The 19,804-nt window shown below is 57.0% G+C and overlaps 10 protein-coding genes across 10 annotated transcripts; 4 read left to right on the forward strand and 6 right to left on the reverse strand.

Annotated features, from left to right (window-relative positions):
- Nucleotides 1–2,921: 2,921 nt before the first annotated feature.
- BKA78DRAFT_259795 (thioredoxin-like protein) lies at nt 2,922–3,938 on the reverse strand (the record flags this gene model as incomplete). Its single annotated transcript, XM_066885405.1, has 2 exons — nt 2,922–3,361; nt 3,563–3,938. 2 exons carry the CDS (start codon nt 3,936–3,938, stop codon nt 2,922–2,924), a joined length of 816 nt encoding a protein of 271 aa, XP_066738666.1.
- A 1,365-nt stretch (nt 3,939–5,303) lies between these two features.
- On the forward strand, nt 5,304–7,076 carry BKA78DRAFT_357586 (transmembrane amino acid transporter protein-domain-containing protein; the record flags this gene model as incomplete). The annotated part of the gene is made up of 5 exons (XM_066892241.1): nt 5,304–5,582; nt 5,635–5,708; nt 5,763–5,776; nt 5,831–5,903; nt 5,951–7,076. The coding sequence occupies 5 exons, from the start codon at nt 5,304–5,306 to the stop codon at nt 7,074–7,076; spliced, it is 1,566 nt and encodes a 521-aa protein (XP_066738667.1).
- An 81-nt stretch (nt 7,077–7,157) lies between these two features.
- Nucleotides 7,158–7,994, reverse strand: BKA78DRAFT_61586 (uncharacterized protein). The gene has a single exon (XM_066893476.1). The coding sequence runs from the start codon at nt 7,758–7,760 to the stop codon at nt 7,239–7,241; it is 522 nt and encodes a 173-aa protein (XP_066738668.1). The 5' UTR covers nt 7,761–7,994; the 3' UTR covers nt 7,158–7,238.
- Nucleotides 7,747–11,312, reverse strand: BKA78DRAFT_328089 (divergent CRAL/TRIO domain-containing protein). The gene is made up of 3 exons (XM_066889570.1): nt 11,116–11,312; nt 10,457–10,966; nt 7,747–10,299 (listed from the first exon to the last, which is right to left on the reverse strand). The coding sequence occupies exons 2-3, from the start codon at nt 10,956–10,958 to the stop codon at nt 8,228–8,230; spliced, it is 2,574 nt and encodes an 857-aa protein (XP_066738669.1). The 5' UTR covers nt 10,959–10,966; nt 11,116–11,312; the 3' UTR covers nt 7,747–8,227.
- Nucleotides 11,313–11,343: 31 nt separating this feature from the next.
- BKA78DRAFT_328096 (transcriptional repressor TCF25-domain-containing protein) lies at nt 11,344–13,752 on the reverse strand. The gene is made up of 2 exons (XM_066889571.1): nt 12,798–13,752; nt 11,344–12,751 (listed from the first exon to the last, which is right to left on the reverse strand). Exons 1-2 carry the CDS (start codon nt 13,609–13,611, stop codon nt 11,502–11,504), a joined length of 2,064 nt encoding a protein of 687 aa, XP_066738670.1. The 5' UTR covers nt 13,612–13,752; the 3' UTR covers nt 11,344–11,501.
- A 267-nt stretch (nt 13,753–14,019) lies between these two features.
- BKA78DRAFT_259403 (phosphatase 2C-like domain-containing protein) lies at nt 14,020–15,805 on the forward strand (the record flags this gene model as incomplete). Its single annotated transcript, XM_066885368.1, has 4 exons — nt 14,020–14,104; nt 14,165–14,576; nt 14,628–15,650; nt 15,697–15,805. The coding sequence occupies 4 exons, from the start codon at nt 14,020–14,022 to the stop codon at nt 15,803–15,805; spliced, it is 1,629 nt and encodes a 542-aa protein (XP_066738671.1).
- Nucleotides 15,669–16,840, reverse strand: BKA78DRAFT_61654 (Sedlin). Its single transcript, XM_066893477.1, has 3 exons — nt 16,655–16,840; nt 16,293–16,580; nt 15,669–16,233 (listed from the first exon to the last, which is right to left on the reverse strand). The coding sequence occupies exons 1-3, from the start codon at nt 16,703–16,705 to the stop codon at nt 16,045–16,047; spliced, it is 528 nt and encodes a 175-aa protein (XP_066738672.1). The 5' UTR covers nt 16,706–16,840; the 3' UTR covers nt 15,669–16,044.
- A 195-nt stretch (nt 16,841–17,035) lies between these two features.
- Nucleotides 17,036–18,018, forward strand: BKA78DRAFT_259439 (uncharacterized protein; the record flags this gene model as incomplete). Its single annotated transcript, XM_066885375.1, has 4 exons — nt 17,036–17,078; nt 17,192–17,390; nt 17,517–17,940; nt 17,992–18,018. 4 exons carry the CDS (start codon nt 17,036–17,038, stop codon nt 18,016–18,018), a joined length of 693 nt encoding a protein of 230 aa, XP_066738673.1.
- A 166-nt stretch (nt 18,019–18,184) lies between these two features.
- On the forward strand, nt 18,185–18,668 carry BKA78DRAFT_61675 (uncharacterized protein). Its single transcript, XM_066893478.1, has one exon. The coding sequence runs from the start codon at nt 18,378–18,380 to the stop codon at nt 18,633–18,635; it is 258 nt and encodes an 85-aa protein (XP_066738674.1). The 5' UTR covers nt 18,185–18,377; the 3' UTR covers nt 18,636–18,668.
- A 79-nt stretch (nt 18,669–18,747) lies between these two features.
- Nucleotides 18,748–19,759, reverse strand: BKA78DRAFT_357592 (uncharacterized protein; the record flags this gene model as incomplete). The annotated part of the gene is made up of 2 exons (XM_066892242.1): nt 18,748–18,841; nt 19,170–19,759. 2 exons carry the CDS (start codon nt 19,757–19,759, stop codon nt 18,748–18,750), a joined length of 684 nt encoding a protein of 227 aa, XP_066738675.1.
- Between the last annotated feature and the right edge of the window lie 45 nt (nt 19,760–19,804).

A 19,804-nucleotide genomic window follows, 5' to 3' on the forward strand; every position in this document is an offset into this window, starting at 1 on the left:
ACACCAATCATCACAGCCAATCAAATGACAGCTAGTCACCATCATATCCTTTTTGCTAGGTAATTTACGACGAGTGTCTTGATGCAACGATACACTGTGCAAACTAGCTTCAAAGGTTGCCTGGAGACATGAGCCCCTGAGCCGTAAAAGGACACACGTAGAGTTCGGACAGCAGACTTTGCCAGAGTAGGCACGGCACAAGGTTGTGTCCATGGCGCAGCAGAAGCCAAACCAAACCAATCGCACCGGAGTAAAGATGCTTCTTCGCCGTCAAGCCTCAAGATGCATTGGAAAGGAGATGGGGGTACCTACGTACCTACCCAGATAGGCGACATCTCAGCCGCGAGACGAAAAGACCAGATCAACAGCAAACAGTCAATGGTCAAAGGATAGTACGGACAACAACAGACGAGCCCAGTGAGTCTGGCTGCGCACCAGTCTTTCTCTGTTTCTCCACCCGCTTCTCCCTTGACCCAGTCTTAAGTTCTATCTGGGACTCATGCAATTCATGTCCCCCTTCGCGTCCATATTTCACAAATTCACTCTTCAAGCACGGAGTTAGGTGGTTGAGTGCACGGTGGGCTTGATGGCGTCCACCGTTGATGGCACATGGTGTTTGGTTTTGAACCTACACCTGCCTGGGTTCTGAGTAGGTTGTATCGCTGTGACTGTGCATTTGACTCGCACGAGTGATGCTTGACCAAAATGGACCAATCAGAAGGAGTGTTAATAACTTCGAACGTAGTAAGACACTTCACCTACAACCGGAAATCGATATAGCGGAGGACGAGGATTGAGATCCAATATGCCTGGAGTGAAGTGAACTGCCAAATTAGGACATTAGTGGTAGACCAAAACGGACCAATCAGAAGGAGTGTTAATAACTTCGAATGTAGCAAGACACTTCACCCATAAATCGACTTGGCAGAGGGCGAGGACTGAGATCCAACATACCTGAAGTGAAGTAAACTGCCGAATTAGGATATTGGTGGTAGACCAAAACGGACCAATTAGAAGGAGTATTTGTAACTTCGAACGTAGTAAGACATCTCACTTGCAGATAGGACTTGGTACCTCGTTCCGCTTTGTCCTCGTCTTCTCGTCCCTTCGCCTATGTGGCCGGTTCGATATTTTCAAGATGCCACTGGACAGATAAGTCGGAACCGACTGCCTGCCTCGCCTCGATACTGGAGCATTCAATGCCGCAACCGATCAACATCATCATCCCGTCTCGCTGCTGCGGCGCTCTTTGCATTCCGCCTGAGCGTCGTCGTGTCTCCGCACTGCACGACTCTACCCGCCTTCGACATCGACATCAATGCACTCTAGCATCTTCTTCTTCCTGTTCCGCCCAGTCACTCGGCAGAAAGATAAAGGTACGAAGGCGCCAACCCCTTCTTCTTGACGACTTGCTTCATCCACGCAAAACAGACACGGTTCTTGTCACTTTTGGCCGATGTACGTAGGCCACCCGCATCATCTCAACACGAGAAGCGAGGAAAGCAATCGGCATGGAAAAGACGGCTCGTCAAGCGAACCCCGCCCCTTGTGTCTTCGATACAGGCAGACATACGAGACCGCGGACCGCAGGCGAACGGATGAGCAGACAGACAGGGAGACAGGTAGGTAGGTAGGTAGGTCGACCCAGGAACGACGCCGTGGGTTGTCTGCTGCTGCCAGACTTTCGGCGAATGGGTCCTGCTTCAACGCTCCGAGCCTGCTGTGGATAATCCATCTAATCCACCTGATCCATCCTCTCCCCCCTCCCCCAATCCCATCCGTCCTACCCTACCCTATCCTTCCATCCCTCACTCACCCACTCAACCCCCAAATCTGTCAGCCGCACACCAGGCAGGCAGGCAGGCAGGCGGGCAGGCGGGCATGTCCAATCCTTAATCACGTCCACATGTGCTTACGCAATTCTCGTCTTCGTCCCAAGATTCAAGTCATCCACTCCATCGCCGCGATTGGGCGCCGAAGCTAGGAGTCGATGTGTCTGGCGTCGGCCGCTGTACTTCTATTATGTGGGATATGTGTGGTGTGGAGGGGAGAGGTGGTGGATGTGTGAGGCGTTTGGGGGGTTTTTATGTGGAAAGGAGGGGAGGGGAATGGATGAGTGGGATGGGATTGAATGACAAGAGAGGCGATGACAGCGGCAGCGGTGCTATGGCTTAGGCCGACTATCGCACACCTACCTATCGGCTCGGAAGATAGAGACGCGAAGTAAGAGTGATGAGAGAGGCGAGAGAAGTGAGAGACCAGGCACCCACCACCTTCGACCGCAGATTCTTTTTGGTAATGCACATCCTACTCCGCCAGGGGCAGTTCAGGCGCGGAGATGAGAAGAGTCGACATAGCCCAGAGCAGACCGACCAAAAACAACGACATCAATAGCGCCATTGGAGGTCGACGAAGAGAATTTGCAGGACGGAAGCTTTACAGCCGTACAGCAAACCACTGCACGCCGCGTCTCGATTTGCCGGGTAGACGACTTTTTATTCAGCTGCACACATCAAAGACCAAAGAGAGAGAAAAAAAGGAGAGGAAGCTACAACAGCACCACAACAGCGCTCGTGTCCAAATCACACATCTGCAACTCCCAGTCGTCCGTCCTCCCATCTGCCTGAAAGGATTCGGCCAACATGATCTCACCACTACTGCTGCCCCTGTCCTGTACTGACTACGTAGACTACCTTGTTGCGGCCGGCGCACGACACAAAACCAAAGAGAAGATAAAACCATCCGCCATCGTCGCCAAGAAATTCCGATATCCGCTCGCTCGTTCATCGTCGTCATCGCTGGTCGTCGCAGCCTTTTTGTTCCCCCGCCCAACCCTATCCTACTTAAATTCGATCGACGTAACTACCCAAGATAAAGACTGAGGGATGACAAAGGGAGAAGAAATAGGAAAAACCGAAACTTTACTTGGCATCCCCGTCAGCCTTGACCTCCTCGCCATTGCCTTCGCTCTTATCCGCCTTCTTCTCCTCGCCGTCCTTTTTGTCCTCGCCATCATTCTTGTCCGCTGGCGCCGCTTCGCCGCCGCCGCCAGCAGTGCCCACAAGCTTGCGGACAACCTCGACCGTGGCGTCCGGGCCGCCGGGCTCCGCAGCCAGCACCTTGCCGGCCTTGTCGACGACGAAGACGCCGCGGACGGTGCCCTTTGCGTTGCCGGGCTTCGCGAGGCCGATGGCCTTGATGAGCGCAAACGACGGGTCGCAGAGCAGCGGGTACGGCAGGTTCTGCTTCGTCTTAAAGGTGGTGTTGGACTTGGGCGAGTCGGCGCTGAGGCCGTAGATGGACAGGCCGGTTGCCGTCAGGGGCGTGTAAGAGTCGCGGAAGAGGCAGGCTTGCTTGGTGCCTGTGGACAGACGGGTTAGCGAGGCCGCGGTGTGGGGTGTGGAGGTGCTCGGATGGGGGCGGAGGGGGGGAGGGGAGGGGGTTGAATGTGGCTGGCTGGGGTTCTTGGTTACACAGCGTCCAGCGGCTAGGCATGCCATGACGCGATGGGGTGGGATTCGAGTAGTGGGGGAATTGCGGGCAGAGCGATGAAGAAACTCACAGCCGGGCGTCGAGGCCTTGGGATAGGTGAAGAGGACGACGCCGGCCTTGGAGTCGTCGACCAGCTTCTTGAGCGACGTCTTGGTGCCGTCGTTGGTCTCGATTTCGCCGCCAAAGCCGTCGAGGTCAATCGTCTTGCCCACCTCGGGCTTGCCGCTGCTCTTGGCGCCATTGGTCGCGGTCGAAGACGTGTTGGTGTCCTTGACGGGCTGCTCGACCTTGGGAGCTGCGGGCGTGTTGTCGACGGCCTCCGTTGCAGCAGCAGCAGCAGCGGGTTTGGCCTTGGCGCCTTTTGCGGCGGCCTTGGGGCCAGTCTTCTTTTTGGAGGGCTTCTCCGGGGCCGGAGGCGGTGTCTTGCGCTTGCGAAGCTCGACCATGGTGGATATTGGGGGTATGAAGTGCGGGGCCGACGGATGGGGAGTGGTGTTTTGAGAGGGCTATTCTTGGACGCGAAAGACAAGCTTTTGGCAATAAATGGAGCGGCGGGAACGGCAACGCGGTCGCACGGCACTAGAGACGACAAGATGGCAAACAGAGGGTTGGTGAGGAGTGGGATGGAGAGTGACTGAGATGGATAGTTGGAGTACAGTAGAGCTAAGGTAGAGCTGGAGGTGGTAGCAGGAGTGGAGAAGGGCTTCGGCTTGGTTGTTGCCCAAGCTCCAGCTCCAGGGCCAGCTCCCAGTCCCAGAGCTCCTGAGACGCGGCACTAGATTGGACACGCTGATTGGACGTGCCGCGAGTCTTACATGGAAGGTCAGCAGCTTCACGATTCGGCTGCGCACGGCGACACATTATTACTTATCACGACTGCAAGATAGGCCTCGAGTCTGGCCAGCCGGACTGACCACCATATAAACCCTCGAACATCTCGCCCTCTTCGGTCGCCGACTTTCGCAACGCCGACTGCACTGAAAGAGCTTGGAATCGCCGATGCCGGTCGTCACCTCATGCCGCCACCTCGAGAGACGTCAGGTCACGTCCGCCCTGACCCTTCACCATCACAGTCTGGTTAGAAGAACTTTGTCTGTTGATATCTCTGCTCAACCTCCCTGCGCGCCGTCGGCCACTGGTCCCTTCGCTCGAGGGTGTTGGTCCGACCAATGAGACTCGACGCTATTTGATCGTTGTTGGGCCCGCCACAGGCTCGGCACGAACCGACAATGGCTCAAACACCACGAATTGACGCCCACGACACGACGACCACACGTCTTTGCATCTTCCAAATGCCTTCTATGCATCTGCCAGTTCAGTCACATCGTCGCCCAGCAGCGAGTCCCCGGCTGGAGCATTTGCGGCGAGAATACGTAACATGAAACCACCTCCTGGCCTGGGCTCTCGTCTAAATTTTTCATAGTGGCAAGGTGATGAGCTGGAACTGCCAGAAACGACGGTTCAGATATCTTTTCCTTACCACAGTTGCTTAATCATGGCGACTCGCTGCCCTCAACGCCCAACCACAGGGCCAACAGCCAACGTAACGTAGCCCGTGAGGCGGGCCCGCTCTTACTACATCTGCCCACCGGGCCCCCGGCGCTGTTCACTGGTGGCCGCCGCTTTTTTTTTCGCCTGCGCATAGTGGATAGTGCCCACCGTCTTTTTTCTATTACCCGCGACTCCCCTCGATTCATCTTTCCCCTCCACGATCTGCTACCGAACAAGTGCGGCTACCATCGGGACAACGACCTTCTGCACCCTCCTCCACAACCTGCTTCCCCCATATTCCTACGCGCCCTGCGACGAGCATGGGTCCCACTGACCAACAGAATGCCAGCAATGGCAATTCTAATTCTGGTGACCTTGCCATAAGCACCGCTGCTCCGATCGCCCCCGAAGAGGGCAAGACGAACGACGTCCAAGCCCAATCCCACGAGACCCGCTCCTCGAGCTCAAACACCAGCCAAGCCGTTGGCGAGGTCGTCGATGTCAGCGAAAAGTCGTCGTCCGAGAACCTGGGAGATGCCGAAAAGGGCCAGCAGCACCGTCATCATGCCGCGCCGCCGTACACTCCCACCGAAGCAGAGGTAGGAAGAGCCTTCGTTATGCTTCGAACCGACATTGGCTGACGACCTCTAGCAGGTTGGAGAAGTCAATCCCTTTGGCCACGAGGACGAGAATGCCGAGATGAAGTATCAGACAATGTCATGGTGGTATGTATACACAGCAATCCCTTGATTCAAGGTTCGTGGCTAACTTTTTGGCAGGCAAGTCGGTTTATGTGAGTCACAAAGATGAGAGCAGCAAAAACCACAACACTGACAAGGCCCCCCAGTAATGGTCGCCGAGAACATATCGCTTGGTGTACTCTCGCTCCCCAATGCCGTCGCAACAATTGGCCTGGTCCCGTGAGTATCAGACTCCTAGCTGGACCTGTCGCCGCTAATCCGAGTAGGGGCATCATCCTTACCATCTTTTTCGGCCTCATGGCCATGTACTGCGGATACGTCATCGGCCAATTCTTCAACAAATACCCGTCGACACACACCTTTGCCGATGCCGCCTTTCTCATGGGCGGGCCCATTGCCCGCGAAATCATGGGCGTGGCGCAGGTCCTCATCATCATCTTCATCATGGGCGCGCACGTGCTCAGCTTCAGCATCGCCCTGAACGTCCTGACCGGCCACGGCACCTGCACCGTAGTTTTTGGCGTCGTCGGGTTGGCCGTGTGTCTGGCATTGGCGCTCAAGCGCCAGCTCGAAAAGGTGTCGTACCTCTCGATTGCGTCGTGCCTGTCGGTCGTCATCTGCGTGCTCGTCGCGCTCATCGACATTGCCATCATCCGGCCCGAGTACGGCCAGGCAAAGGCGGCCACCAGCGGCGTGTCGCTGCAAAACGGCATGCTCGCGACGCTGCAAATCATCCTGGCGTTCTCGGGCCACCACGCCTTCTTCACGTTTTGCGCGGAGCTGCGCGACCCGCGCGACTTCACAAAGTCGGTCGTCTTCATGGAGGGCGTGGCGACCATCTTCTACGTCATCGTCGGCGTCGTCATCTACATCTACGCCGGCCCCGACGTGCTGTCGCCAGCGCTGGGTTCCGCGTCGCCGCTCGTCTCCAAGATTGCGTTTGGGCTGGCGCTGCCGACCATTGTCATCGCGGGCGTCGTCAACGGCCACGTGGCGTGCAAGTACATCTGGGTGCGCATGTGGCGCAACAACCCAGCGCGCCTGCACCAAAAGTACGGCATGTCGCTGATCAGCTGGGTCGCCATCTGCACCGTCCTCTGGATCATCGCGTGGATCATCGCCGAGGCCATCCCGTCCTTCTCGCTGCTCATCTCGCTCATCTCGGCCCTGTTTTGCTCGTGGTTCAGCTTCGGCTTCTCGGGCTTCCTGTGGTTGTACATGAACCGCGGCCGCTGGACCGAGAGCTGGAAGAAGATGCTGCTCGCCGCCCTCAATGTGTACGTCGTCATCCAGGGCGCCGTCATTTGCGGCCTCGGTCTGTATGCGAGCGGTGAGGCGCTCAGCGAGGGCGCCCAGGGCAGTGCCTTTAGCTGCGCCGACAACAGCGGCTAGTAGCCTTCCCTTTTCCCGTGGCGTTGTTGCGTCCACTTGGGCATGGCGGCGACGACTGCGACTGGTACCGCGCTGCATGCATTTTGACGACCCAAGCCCCCCCAAACCCCCTTTCCTCCCCCACATCCTTGTTCATACCCGCGAAACCACCCATCCATCCGGCTACAACAGTGGCGGCATTCTCTGACCGGCTCCTCCGGCCGGCCGGCCTCCAAGTCCTGTACATACTTGCACACATCCATCGACTGGAGCATGCATACTAGAGGGGGGAAAGATCAGAGTTCCACCAACGACCACGACGACGACCTCGTACATACATACGCATGAGAGATACGGACGCAAAAGAAAGTCAAGGAAACCACTGACATGTAGACTCAGACCGGTCTTGTCTGGGAGGGTTTGGGCTTTGGACGAAACGGCGTCGCTTGATCGGAATGTGGGCGAAAGAGGGTGTGGGATGCATGGCAGGACGAGAGAGACGCATTCACGATCTTTTTTACTGTTTAATACTTTTCTTTCTTTGTACCCATTTCTCTCGTTATGCAGGAAGAGAGAGAGAGAGAGAATGATGGCGGTCTTGGTATGGCAGCAAGGCAGGCAGGCAGGCAGGGCAGGCAGTTGACGCTCTTGATGAACGAATTCAATCAAATCACTAAATAATAATGCACAATTCCGAAGTGTCATCGATTGATTAAATAGTTCTTTTGAAAGTGAGTGCTATTTAATCCGACGCCTACACCCACGCCCACGCCGCACGCCGTCTTGCCCGTATCGAAAAGGTAAGGTAGGTAGGTATCATGTCATCATGTCGTGTCGTGTCGAGTCATCAAGCTGCCGAAGGAGGGGCAGAACGAACATTGGAAAAAGACCAGAGGGGGGAGAAAAAGCCCAGGCAAAAGAGATAGATGATGATGATGGGATGTGATGGGATGGATGGATAAAAAAGATCTCGAATTAAAAGGGGAGAGGCCCGCAGGAGCAAAAATAGCAAGAAGACTACAGCAGCTTCGCAGAGCAGACAAAACGAAAAGCATCAAGAGGAATCAGTCAGTCAGTTAATCCACCAGAGACGTTCAGGTGAAAAGGCGCAGGTAGGCATGCAGTAAAGCAAAGCAAAGCATGAAAAAGTTGCAAGGGCAAAAAAGTCACGACTACTCCCTAGCACCACCCGCCGCACCCCTACCAACACTAACGCTACGACTCCTCTCCTTCGCAGCTGCCGTCGCCACCTCTCCCAACTTGGCCGCCGTCCCCGCGCGGTCCTCGTACAGCTTCCTCAAATCGTCGACGCTCTTCTTCTTGAGGTCGAGCTTGCGGACCGGGTCGTTCGGGACGGGGGGCGGGGCGGTTTGGAAGCTCGGCATGCGCCGGAGGAGGCCCTCGCTGACGCGGAGCGGTTTGGCGATGGAGTCGGAGGAGGAGTTGTTGTTGGGGAGAGGGCGCGTGGGAGGGGCGCCGGGGGGTTGCGCCGAGGGGTGCGCCGTTTGGTAGACGGGGCGCGCGAGGGAGGCGATGTTGGGGCCGCGCGAGCGCGAGCGCGTCCGCTGCTGCTGCGTCTTGGTTTCGCGCGCGTCGTCGAAAAGGTTTTCGTGTGAGATGGACGCCGAGGTGGTGGGCGAGGTGGCAATGTCGAGGCGTCTGAAGTCTACGTCTTGCGGCGAGAGTGAATGGCTGTCGGTCGTGAGGGGTGTGTTGAGGCCGGAGGTGGCAAGTCTGCTCGAGTCGCTGGAGCCGGATCGTGAACGCAACTGTTTCCTAGCAATGGCGTCCCCCGGACCAGCAGCTATAATGTCGGCCAAACCCGGCGGACCTCTGATTTTGCCGTCGAATTGTTTTACAGCGGCCTCTTGTTGCTTGCGTAAACTCGGAAAAGCTTGGATGACGGGCTCAGGTTTAAGGCTAGGACTCTGCTCCAATGTCAGGGATGCGTGACGTTTTGGAACAATGGGAGGAGGAAGACCTTTGACATCCGATGCCTTGTCGTCCGCAAAGGGATCCCGAGGCGCAAATCCATCAGTAGTGGCAGCGTGGGATACGGGCGAGGAGGCTACGGGAGCACCTCCAGCCTCTACTGCGAGAATGCTCGAGTACCGCGGGGGCACTTGTACCGAGGGCGCAGGCTTTCTCTTGAAATGCAAGTCGTCACTGCCAACAGGGCTGACTGGCGTTTGCGAACTCGATGCTGACGGGCGCGGCGGCAGCGCAGGGGGTTCGTTGTCTTGCATGATGATGCCCGAATACTGTCTCTCCGAATCGGCGAATCCGGCGTCCTCCTCCGATGGTGATTCGACCGTAAAGTCTTCAGAATGGCGACGAGGTGGTCGAGTCACTTCCAGTGGATCCTCATACTCTGCAGGGTTGGCAGGTGCTCGCAGTTCCAGCCAGAACGTGCCGCTCGAAATTCCACAGGCTTCGCGAAGACCCTCCTCCCAGAGCTCAATGGCCTCCTGGAGTATGCGCCGGACAATGGTCGACATTTTGGCATCCTCAATCTGGTCCGGGCCACAAACGAGCGTAGGTGCCAAGCATACCGCCAGGTTCTCGGCAGTCATTTTGTTGTCCTTTTGATGCGCCGCAACCTCGCTCAGCATGGGCAACAAGTGGCGTACCATTATGGCGCGCGAAATCGCGGGAATCGCTGACCATTCCGACTTGGGGGAGATGAGCTCAATGAGCTGTTCCAGCGACGGCACATCTTCAGGGCTGCCGAAGTTCTTTCTCAAGTCTCGATAGGATGACTGCGGGAAAATGGGCGAGCGCAACTCAGCGTACCAGGTCTTGATCAATCCTGCAGCCATGTACACTCCGTACGCATCCTTGACGTCGACCTCGTTTATTACGGCCTCGGGGTTGTCGGCCTTGTCGTAATATGGCACGGGGAGAGTCACGCCGTTGTCTTTCCAGATGATGAACTTTTGGCCGCGGTCATATGCTTCTCTCAGAACTTCCTTCAAACGTGAATGAGGAGGAATCCTGAAGAGGCCTTCGGTCTTGATATTTTGGTCCATGAGCAAGAACAAGGTGGTTTCTCTCAAAACACGTGGGAGTCGTGTCTCGCCGTTGGCATTCATGGGAAACGGTTGCGCAACCGAGAAGGCCCGTCTGCCGCTAGCATAAGGGACGTAGATATCCGGCGAAAGGCGGCGGTCATGGAGATATGCGGAAGGGGGTATCAGAAGGTTCTCTACAGGGATGTGAAGAGCGAGCTGGGTCAAAGTGGAAACTGTCCCAGTATCAGCATAATTCCCAGACAGTTGAGCAACTCACGCGCATGGTGGAGCAAACCGCTGCTGAACCCACGTCGCAGGGTTGTAGTCGCAGCTCCAACCTTATGCTGGAGGCCTGACACAAAGGGGTCTAGAACTAGGAGACAAACTCACCGTGGACAATCTTTCTCCGAAACTTGGGGCTCACAATGGAGGAGAACATTTCCACCAGTATTCGCACCCAGCTCCTCTCGTGGACAATGTAGAGTCTCTGCAAGCGCTTTCGCATGGCCCTGCTAAGGACATGGTAGGCCTGTATGAACCAACCCCAGCCAGGGCGATTCTTCTTTGACCCTGCGGCTCTTTCTGCATCCCCGCCTGCAAAGAAAATGACCTCGTACTCTGTTCCACTCAAAAGCTCTTCTTCACCTGGTAGGCGGGCCAGGACGTAGGGCAAAAGGGCGTCAAAGTCGACTTCGTCCGTGTCTGGAAGTGCGGCAGCGTTGAGGATGTAGACGGGCTGGCCGGATTTCGAGGGGATCGGGGAGCGATAGAGGATGCTGGCAGCGTGCTTGGCCAACTCTGGGTCATAGTCGACCGAATTTCGCGGTGGAGGGACGGCGGAGAGGGAGGAGCTGCGCAAGCGCGTAGCTCGCTGGGCGATTTGAGCACGCATGGCTTTGCCTTGGATTGTTAGTTTGCGACGCATGCCCGTGGCGGACGACGACGAGCGGTCGTCGGACGGCTTCATGTTGGGCAGTGGGTATGGAATGGAATGTACAGGAGAGGAGAGAGGCGGAGCGAAGAGCGGATGGTCGGGACACAACACTCACAGCTTGGCTGCTGGGAGGGAGATACGTCAACAGAGGTTGGAGGCTTGGGTATCCCTGCTTGATGGCTTGGAGCGAGGCGTATTGGAAGACGCAACAAAGGCCGGGCAGCCGCAGAGGGCTGTGGAAGAGGCGGAAAAGCAGGTTGAGGGCAAGAAGAGTACGCGTCAAGATTCCGAATGGTGTATCATGGACGTCACAGCGAGAGGTGGGTGGAGCGTCGGTCGTCGTCCCCTCGCCTGCATCTGAAAAGCCGCAGCCCTACGATCCGCGCCGAGAAACTTTAGCCGACCCTGTCAGGGTCTGCCACAATTGCATCAACTACTTGCTTTTTGTCCTCCACCACGTCTACTGTACACGATATACATGCAGCCACGACCTACTGCGCCTCAAGTCCGGTCAGCGTCGTCCTGACGCTCATGGCCCTCGGCATTATCTTCGGTTTCCGGTTCCTCTCCATCTTCGACCATCCAATCATGCAGCTCCGCATCCGCCTGATCGACTTGCCCCAACGCCTCTAACGCGCCCTGAAGATTTTCAAACCTCTGCGCCCGCTCCCAGATCTCCTGGAACGACAGCCCAGTCTCGCGCATGCGATCTACAACCTCTTGATTTTGCAGGTCCGGTTCCAGCCGCTGCGCACCATCTCCCCCCTGCTCGGGTGCCCTGAACCACGGCACCAAGCTTTCGAAGAACGCGCGCAAGTTGCTGTGCTCTTCTCTCAGCTCGGCTTCTACCTGGTGTGGCTCAAACACGGGGACCCGCCTGCTGGTAGTCGGCGTCGCGTCATAGGACGGCAGGTTGTCTTCAGGAGGCAACGGATCAGAAGACGACTGAACCTGTGCAGTGAGCGGTCGAGGGACTGCACTAATGAGAGCTGGGTTATCGGTAAGGATAGTGTGACGTGCCACGTCTCGAGTGATGGGCTGGTCGGCATCGTCTTTCGGAGTCGCAGAGTGCACCGCGGATGCCACCTCAATGAGCAGGGACTTGGCTTCCGCGGTGTTCCAAAGATCCTTGGCCCGTATGACGTAGAGCTCAGTAACCAGGTGTTCGTACGGGGAGCGAGGTTGCTTGCCCCAGATCCCCGGCGGGGTATCGTTGATCTCCAACTCTTGAAACAGGCGGGCCGCTAGCCAAGGGTAACGGCCAATGGCTGAGTACAGAGCCTGTCGTCCTTGGCCCATTTGAGAGGTTTGGACGAAAGCTAGACTGCTTGTCATGTCTATATTTGGCAGACCATTCCATCGTGACTTGAAGAAGTCGCTTTGAGCGAGTGTCAAAAAGTCTTGTTGCTGTCGGCCACGAATGGCAAATTGGTCAATGACCAATCGAACGCAATAAGGATCGTTTTCGGGGTCTAGACTGAGTAAAAGTTTGGTCCATTCGTATACGGTCCGCCATGTTGAACGCATGCCCAGGTTGGCAATGTACCGCCATGCCGCCAGCCAGAATTCGCGGTTTTCTGGTCTTCTAAAGTCCATTCGGGCCTTGCCCTGGGAGACGCTGTTGGAAAAGGTCGAGTGCACTGATCTGCCAAAGGAAAAGAGGGCCCGCTCGAGGAGGTCGCCAGATGTGGCGTGGTCCCGTTCCTGTTTTGCGATATCTGAGACTTGGAGGAGTGTAGAAATGTGGTAGGCTGAATCAATTAGCAGGCACACCCTCATATACAGATTAAGACATACGATTGAATTGCAACAGCTGAACCAGGCGCTGAGGATCCATGGATGCCACACACGCCTCGAATTGTCTCTGCACATCTTGATATGCACCACTGTGGACGTAACGATACTCAATAGTGCCATCGGCGCGCTTTTCCACGACCTCCATGCTCAGACCTCCGCTGGTTGCGCGCGGCCATTCTTCTTTGCCTTGGATAAAAATGTTGCGCCGCAACCCCAGCGACACAAGTCCACCCCCGCGCGCATTGCGGCCAGCGACAGCATTCGCCAACCCCATCTGCCGCGCCCCTCTGCCACGTTGGCGTCCTGCCGGTTCTTCGGTATCCCGTTCCAGCGCTGCGCGGCCAAACAGCTTCCGCATTTCGTTTTGGGCGTGAAGGCCTTGCGAATCGATTGATAGGAGACGGAAGAGTTCTTGAGAGGCCGGGTCTTGCTGCGGCTCGTCTGAAGCTTGAGTCTTGGATTCCGTGACGGAAAGCGATTGCAGTGCGCGATCAATCTCGTCCATGGTGGAAGTGGCTTCGTTCTCGTCGGCAGCCTTGGTAGCCTTTGCCTTTTTCTTCTTCTTCTTCTTTTTCTTGGAGCTTGAAGCCTGTGGCCTTGGAGCCTCTTCCTCGCTCTCTTGTTTCGAGGGCTCCTCTTGTTCGTCTTCGTCTTCGTCATCGTTCCCGTCGTCTTCGCCGCCTAGCATGGCGAACATGCTGGCCTTTGGTTGCGCAACCTCTTCTTCCGATTCGTCTTCATCGGCGGCGAGCTCCTCGAGGCGTTTCTTTTCTTCGAGCTCGCGTTGAGCTTTTCGTAGGGCGCGGGTCGACATTGCGGTGATGTGCGCGGGATTGGGCGCGTGGGATGGAAAGTTGTGGCGGCAGGACGCGGCGGATGCACAAACGATGACGCCTGGCGGGGCAGGGTGACAAGCAGTGGCAGACGGCCCGAGTGGGCTGCCACTGCCGATCCATCGGCTGGGCTCAGATCGCACCTTGGCCGGCGGACCTCAACACCAACCAGAGCACCTGCTAACCTCGGGCTTCTCCTCCACACGCCTCCCCGTCCTGATTTCGACCACACACCGGGGCTCTTCCAAATGCGTCGCGCGGCCCTCCAAGCCTGCCGCTCTGTGCGTCGCCCGGTGTTTCGCAAATCCGTCCGTCCTCCCATCAGCTATGCGTCGTTAGGTGGCAGGTCAAGGAACCAGCGGACCACCCATCAGGTATTGCAATCTTCAATGCAATTGCGAACGTTTACATACGCGCTGGTCTCCACCGCCGTGGCCACGGGTGCTTACTACGCCTACCGTGGTGATTCGCAGAGTCCTCTCGAAGCAAACTCGCCAGTTGCGTCCGTGTCGCCCGCCGGACAGCAGACTCCAGGATACAGCCCGTCGAATGTCTATTCCGCCGCGGCTACTGCCAGGCAAACCGCAGAAAAAGAAGCCGAAGACGCTGGTAGCAAGGTCCTCGTCATAGCCCAAGGCGAAGTCTTCACCGGAACGCTTCCTCCCAACGCGCCGCTTTCCAAGGCCACAGACGATCAAGGACGCAAGGTGGTCGAAATGTTGACTCCCGAGCAAGCGACCCAGAAGTTGAGGCGAAACGAGGAGTCGTGGCTGGTCGGCAGGGGCAAAGGAGTTGTCCGCTACGATGTTGTACAAATTCCCAGCAACGATCCGATTGAGGACGACCACGCGGAGAAGATTATCGAGGTCCCACAAAGCGTGGCATTTTCCGAGGATGGAACAAACAGCAGCGACTGGATGTTCTGGGGTGTTTTCGATGGGCACAGGTAGGATATGAAGCCGTGGTTTGGCCTGTCCGCATTACTGACTGTCTGCAGTGGATGGATTACCTCTGCAAAGCTCCGCAACTCCCTCATTTCCTTCGTCGCCCGCGAACTCAACTCCACCTACAAGTCTGCTCTTGCGGACCCGTCGCTACAGCTTCCCTCCTCCGACTCGATTGATAAGGCTATCAAGACGGGTTTTCTGCGCTTGGACAATGAGATTGTGAATGAGTCTGTCCAAAAGGTTCTCAAGGCTCAGTCCAAGCGTGTTGCGGCTGAATTGCTGGCACCTGCTCTCGCTGGCTCTTGCGGTCTCTTGTCATTCTACGACAGCAACTCGAAACTTCTGAGGGTTGCCTGCACTGGTGACTCGCGAGCGGTGCTCGGGCGAAGAGGCGCCAACGGCAAGTGGACTGCAACGGCTCTGTCCGAAGATCAGACTGGTGGCACTGAATCGGAAGCTGCCCGACTTCGGAAGGAACACCCAGGCGAGCCCGATGTTACCAGAAACGGTCGCATCCTGGGCGGCTTGGAGCCATCCAGGGCTTTTGGTGACGCCGTCTACAAGTGGAGTGTCGAAACTCAAAAGAAGATTCGCGAAGTCTACTTTGGACGGTCTCCCCCGCCGCTCCTGCGGACCCCTCCGTACGTGACCGCTGAACCTGTCATTACCACCACCAAGGTTGAGCCTCAAAAGGGCGATTTTGTCGTCATGGCCACAGATGGTCTCTGGGAGATGCTCACCAACGAAGAGGTTGTCGGCCTTGTCGGTCAGTGGCTAGAAGAGCAGGCTGAAAACAAGAATGGCCAAAGCACTGCCAACTCGTGGCTCAAGAGCTGGTTCAGCCAGCAGAAGGGGCTCCCCGTCGACAAGAATGGAGTTGAGACTGACAAGACTGGTCAGAGAGCACCCATTCGTCAAAGGCAGTGGGGTGTGAAGGGTACAGAGGACGAGAGGTTTGTCGTCGAGGACAAGAACGCCGCAACCCACCTTGTTCGCAACGCTCTCGGCGGCAAGAATCAAGACCAGCTTTGCGCGCTGCTCACTCTCCCCAGCCCATTCTCTCGTCGTTACAGGTAAGTTTGGCTCATTCGGCCCTTTGACCTGGCTAACATTTTTCAGGGACGATCTCACCGTCGAAGTCATCTTCTTCGGCGAGGGCGAAAATTCGGGCAGTGTAAAGTTGAACCGCGAGGCCTCGGCTCCCCACGAAGTCAAGGCAAAACTTTGAGCGCGTCGTTTTGCATTTGATTTGTGTTATACCCTGCATCTGCTGGCATGGATTTCTTCTGGTGTTTCCTAAAGGGATGGAAGGCTCGGCATCTCGCACTGGAGTTGGAACGTACGAGGCACGGAACAGATACGACGACCGCATGTAACTATAGATAGCCGGACTGCGCAACCGCGTCAAGTACAGCGCTGAATGTAAGAGAAATGGAAAGACTTTGAATTCGACTTCTTTTGGAATGATTAGATGCTAGCGACGCCAGGAGCCCACGACTCTCCGATCCTCTTGACCTCATTGATGAACCACCGGCTCGTGATTTGCGTCGACCCAACGTTTTGCTCCGCGTTGGCCGTGAGTGGAGAATGCTGATCAGGGTCGTAAAAGGGGTTTCTCAAAAGCCCGATGTATGCAGACTGCAGAGCTTTGAATGCCTAGACAAGAAATCAACAACGATTCAATCTCCAGCAAAAAGGGAGGAAGGCAGGCTTACGGGCTTCAAATCGGCATCACGCAGGCCCACAATGGATGCCTTGGGGTCGCTCGAGGTAGCGGGGCGGCCCTCCATGTCGACGACAATGACGAGCTTGACGCCCGTGTTGGTCATCCAGCCGTACATGGCAAGCCGCTCGTCGACGGCCTGCAAGAGGCCAAAGTCCTGGTCGGCCGTCTTGTGCGGCAGGCGAGCTTCAAAGACGTCCAGGGATGAGGAGAGCAGAAACGAAAACTCCAGGGCGTCCCGAGCGTCTGGTGGGAACAGCGAGATGTGGAGGGGATTGTTCTAAGGGACCATGAATGAGCATCATGTGCGAAGCGAGGCTGAGATGGATTCGGAAATGCGTGATTTGGACGTACGTGTTTCCCTATTATGCCGATGCATGCTACTGCAGGCACTCGGGCGGCCATGGTTGTGCAGTTGTTTTACATGCGCTCCTGGAGCTTCCAGGGTTGTCAAGTCTGTGGAATCGCTATCTTGAGAAGGCTGACATTTGTCCCGAATCGCCGCGTTCTCCTGGAGAAGCAGCTTGCGCACGGGGCAGGTGAGGTGTTGTTGAGCGAAGGCGGAGGCGGGCGACTGGCCAATCAAATGGCGGCTGCGTTCCTCTCGTAATCATCATCGACACCACACGGCTACACCCACCAAGGTCGGTCCGTCCATCAGATCCCCCAGAGACTCCCCCACAATCCCATCTCTCGTCGACATTTCTCGTCAACAACCCCATCAGGCCGACAGCAATGTTGCCCTCGACGAGAACTGCGGCTTCAATGGCGCTGCGCGGTACGTATCATCACTCCACGTCGACCCGAAAGCTATATCCACCTCCTACTTCCCGCCACTCTACCTTTCAATGTTGATATTGTCCCGAATGCTGATGATGTTGTGTCCAACAGCCAAGCCGACCTCTGCTCTCCTTCCCTTCCGTCCTGCTGCTGCAGCCTGGATATCCAGCTCGCGCAAAACCAAGGCTGCCTCGCAGACGCCGGGTCTTGTCGCTGGTGGTCCGGGCACGCCCCCCGCAATGAAGAAGGCCAGAGTTGAAGTGCCGCTTCCCAGCCAAGAGGGCAACAAGGGACTCGTCCAATACGCACTGTACGTGTCAAATCGCAAAACTCCGATACCATGATGGCGAAATATCCGGGGATGGGAGTGGCACATATTTTGGCCACCGACGACAACATTCAAGTGCGCTAGCTAATATGCTCACGCCACCCACAGCACAACGCTCGACCAAATCGCCAATTGGGGCCGGCAGTCATCCCTCTGGCCCATGACGTTCGGCCTGGCCTGCTGCGCCATCGAAATGATGCACCTGTCGACTCCGCGCTACGACCAGGACCGCCTGGGTATCATTTTCCGCGCGTCGCCGCGCCAGTCGGACGTCATGATTGTGGCCGGCACCCTCACCAACAAGATGGCGCCCGCGCTGCGCCAGGTCTACGACCAGATGCCCGACCCGCGCTGGGTCATTTCCATGGGCAGCTGCGCAAACGGTGGCGGTTACTACCACTACTCGTACAGCGTTACGAGGGGCTGCGATCGCATCGTCCCGGTCGACATCTACGTGCCTGGCTGCCCGCCCACCAGCGAGGCGCTCATGTACGGCATCTTCCAGCTGCAGAAGAAGATGAGGCACACCAAGGTAAGTTTGGATAGTCCTGGATTCGCACAACTGGGGGCTAATGTTCGGTAGATTACCCGCATGTGGTACAGAAAGTAGGCGACATACACGAGATGGATTTGAGGGAGCGAGCGAATGCCTTGATTTTTTTTCCTTTGCTGGCGGGAGTTTCCAGGCGTAGACTTTTTCCTTTTCGTCGGCTTCACTGTATAAATTGGGAGGACACAATTTTTTCCTCCCACGGCTTTTTCATCTTGACAACGTCCTGGATCTGGTCGATCGTGAAACTATAGAACAACGCGCCGTCGCTGCTTAGAATGTACTTGATGCTTTCCATATGGAATGGCAATTTTCTAGCCGTGAAGGGAAAACCTTTTGTATCAGGCCACTAAGCCAGTAACCTTGTTCAGGATCCAACATTTATTTCGTCTCAGGGTGCAGTCACAAGGTTGGTAAAAATGGGACTCCAGACCCCAACACTCGCGGTCAACCGAAGGCTTGTAGTCATGCAGCAATTACATCTCATCTCCGCCTTTGCCCCTCTACTCCTTCTCACGCTTCGTTCCCTCCAATCTCCCCCGTCCACCACTTTACCACTGAACAGCAGCCAGCCATCCAACACTTCACCGCCAACGCTGCCTCCCCCACGCTTCCTCCCCGTGATCACATCGAAAAGAGACAAAGGCACACGAGCACCTCCCAACAACAGCTGCTAGCTGCGTTCGCCCTCTCTCTGGCACCCATGTCTGATGCCAGGCGCCCACAGAAGCAACCCTCTGGCCTAGATACCTACCGCTCGACTCTTCCTCGCTGCTGCTCTCCGTGGCATCACTCGCCGCCCCGTGGCGGAAGCTTTGGTGTCGACTGCCGCTGGGGCGGATCGTTTGGCTTCGGCAGCGCCTCGTTTGCGCCTCTTTTGCGGCTGTTCTGCGTTGTTCGCCTTTTTCGTTGCTGTGTTGTCGTCTTCCTTTTGCTCCGCCGCAACTGTGTCTACGCCTCCTTTTCCACGCTTCTCCTTCCCCTTACCCTTGTCTGCCCCCTTCTCCTTCCCCCTCCCCGCCGCCCCCAACACCCTCGCAACCATTTCGACCTCCCTCGCCGTCACCTCCTCCCCCCCCTCCCCCCGCAACCGTCCCAAAAACCCCCTCGTCGCCCCCAACAACTCCTCGTACTCCTTACTATCATACCTAATCTTCACACTTTTTTTGCTCGGCAACTCCCCGCACTCCTCAAACCCCGCACGCGCCCACAAAAACAACTCGTCCGCGAAAAAAGGCACCGTGGCGCCCCCCTCGGCGACGGAGAGGAGGAGCGACGCCGTGGCGGGCCCGACGCCTTTGAGGCGGGTGAGGGTTGTGAGGGCGGCCATGACGGTCTGCGCGGAGGGTTCGCGCTCGCCCTTCGTGTCCGCTGACGGTGACGGTGGTGGTGATGATGACGACGGCGAGGTGCCGAGCAGCAGCAGCGCAAACGCCTCGCCCGTCACCCGCCTCACCACCTCGTCGCCATTGCCGCGCGCCAGCTTGGGCAGCGCGGGGAAGAAGGAGCCGTGGGCGATTTTCCACTCGACGAGGCGCGCCAGCTCGTCGACGGTCAGGTAGCCGGCCGGGGAGTCAACATCATCTTTCGCGTCCGCGTCGACTTTGCCGTCGGCTTTGGTGCTGGAGGAGTCGTTTTGCTGCTGCCGCCGCCGCGAGGCGACAAGCGCCGGCGCCGTCGTGAAGCGAAAGGCGCAGTCGCACGTGTTGTGCGGCGCGGGTTTGGCGGCGTGGCGGTGGTGGTGGGCGGAGGCGTATTGCGCGAGGAGGGTGCGGAAGGTGGAGGGTGGCATTATGGCCATGGTGCTGGGCTGGGCGGCTGGGGAGGGACTGCCCGGAGGCCCCCG

This window comes from Phyllosticta capitalensis (assembly GCF_038381095.1).
Source record: "Phyllosticta capitalensis strain CBS 128856 chromosome Unknown BKA78scaffold_13, whole genome shotgun sequence".
NCBI classification, from domain to species: Eukaryota; Fungi; Ascomycota; class Dothideomycetes; order Botryosphaeriales; family Phyllostictaceae; genus Phyllosticta; species Phyllosticta capitalensis.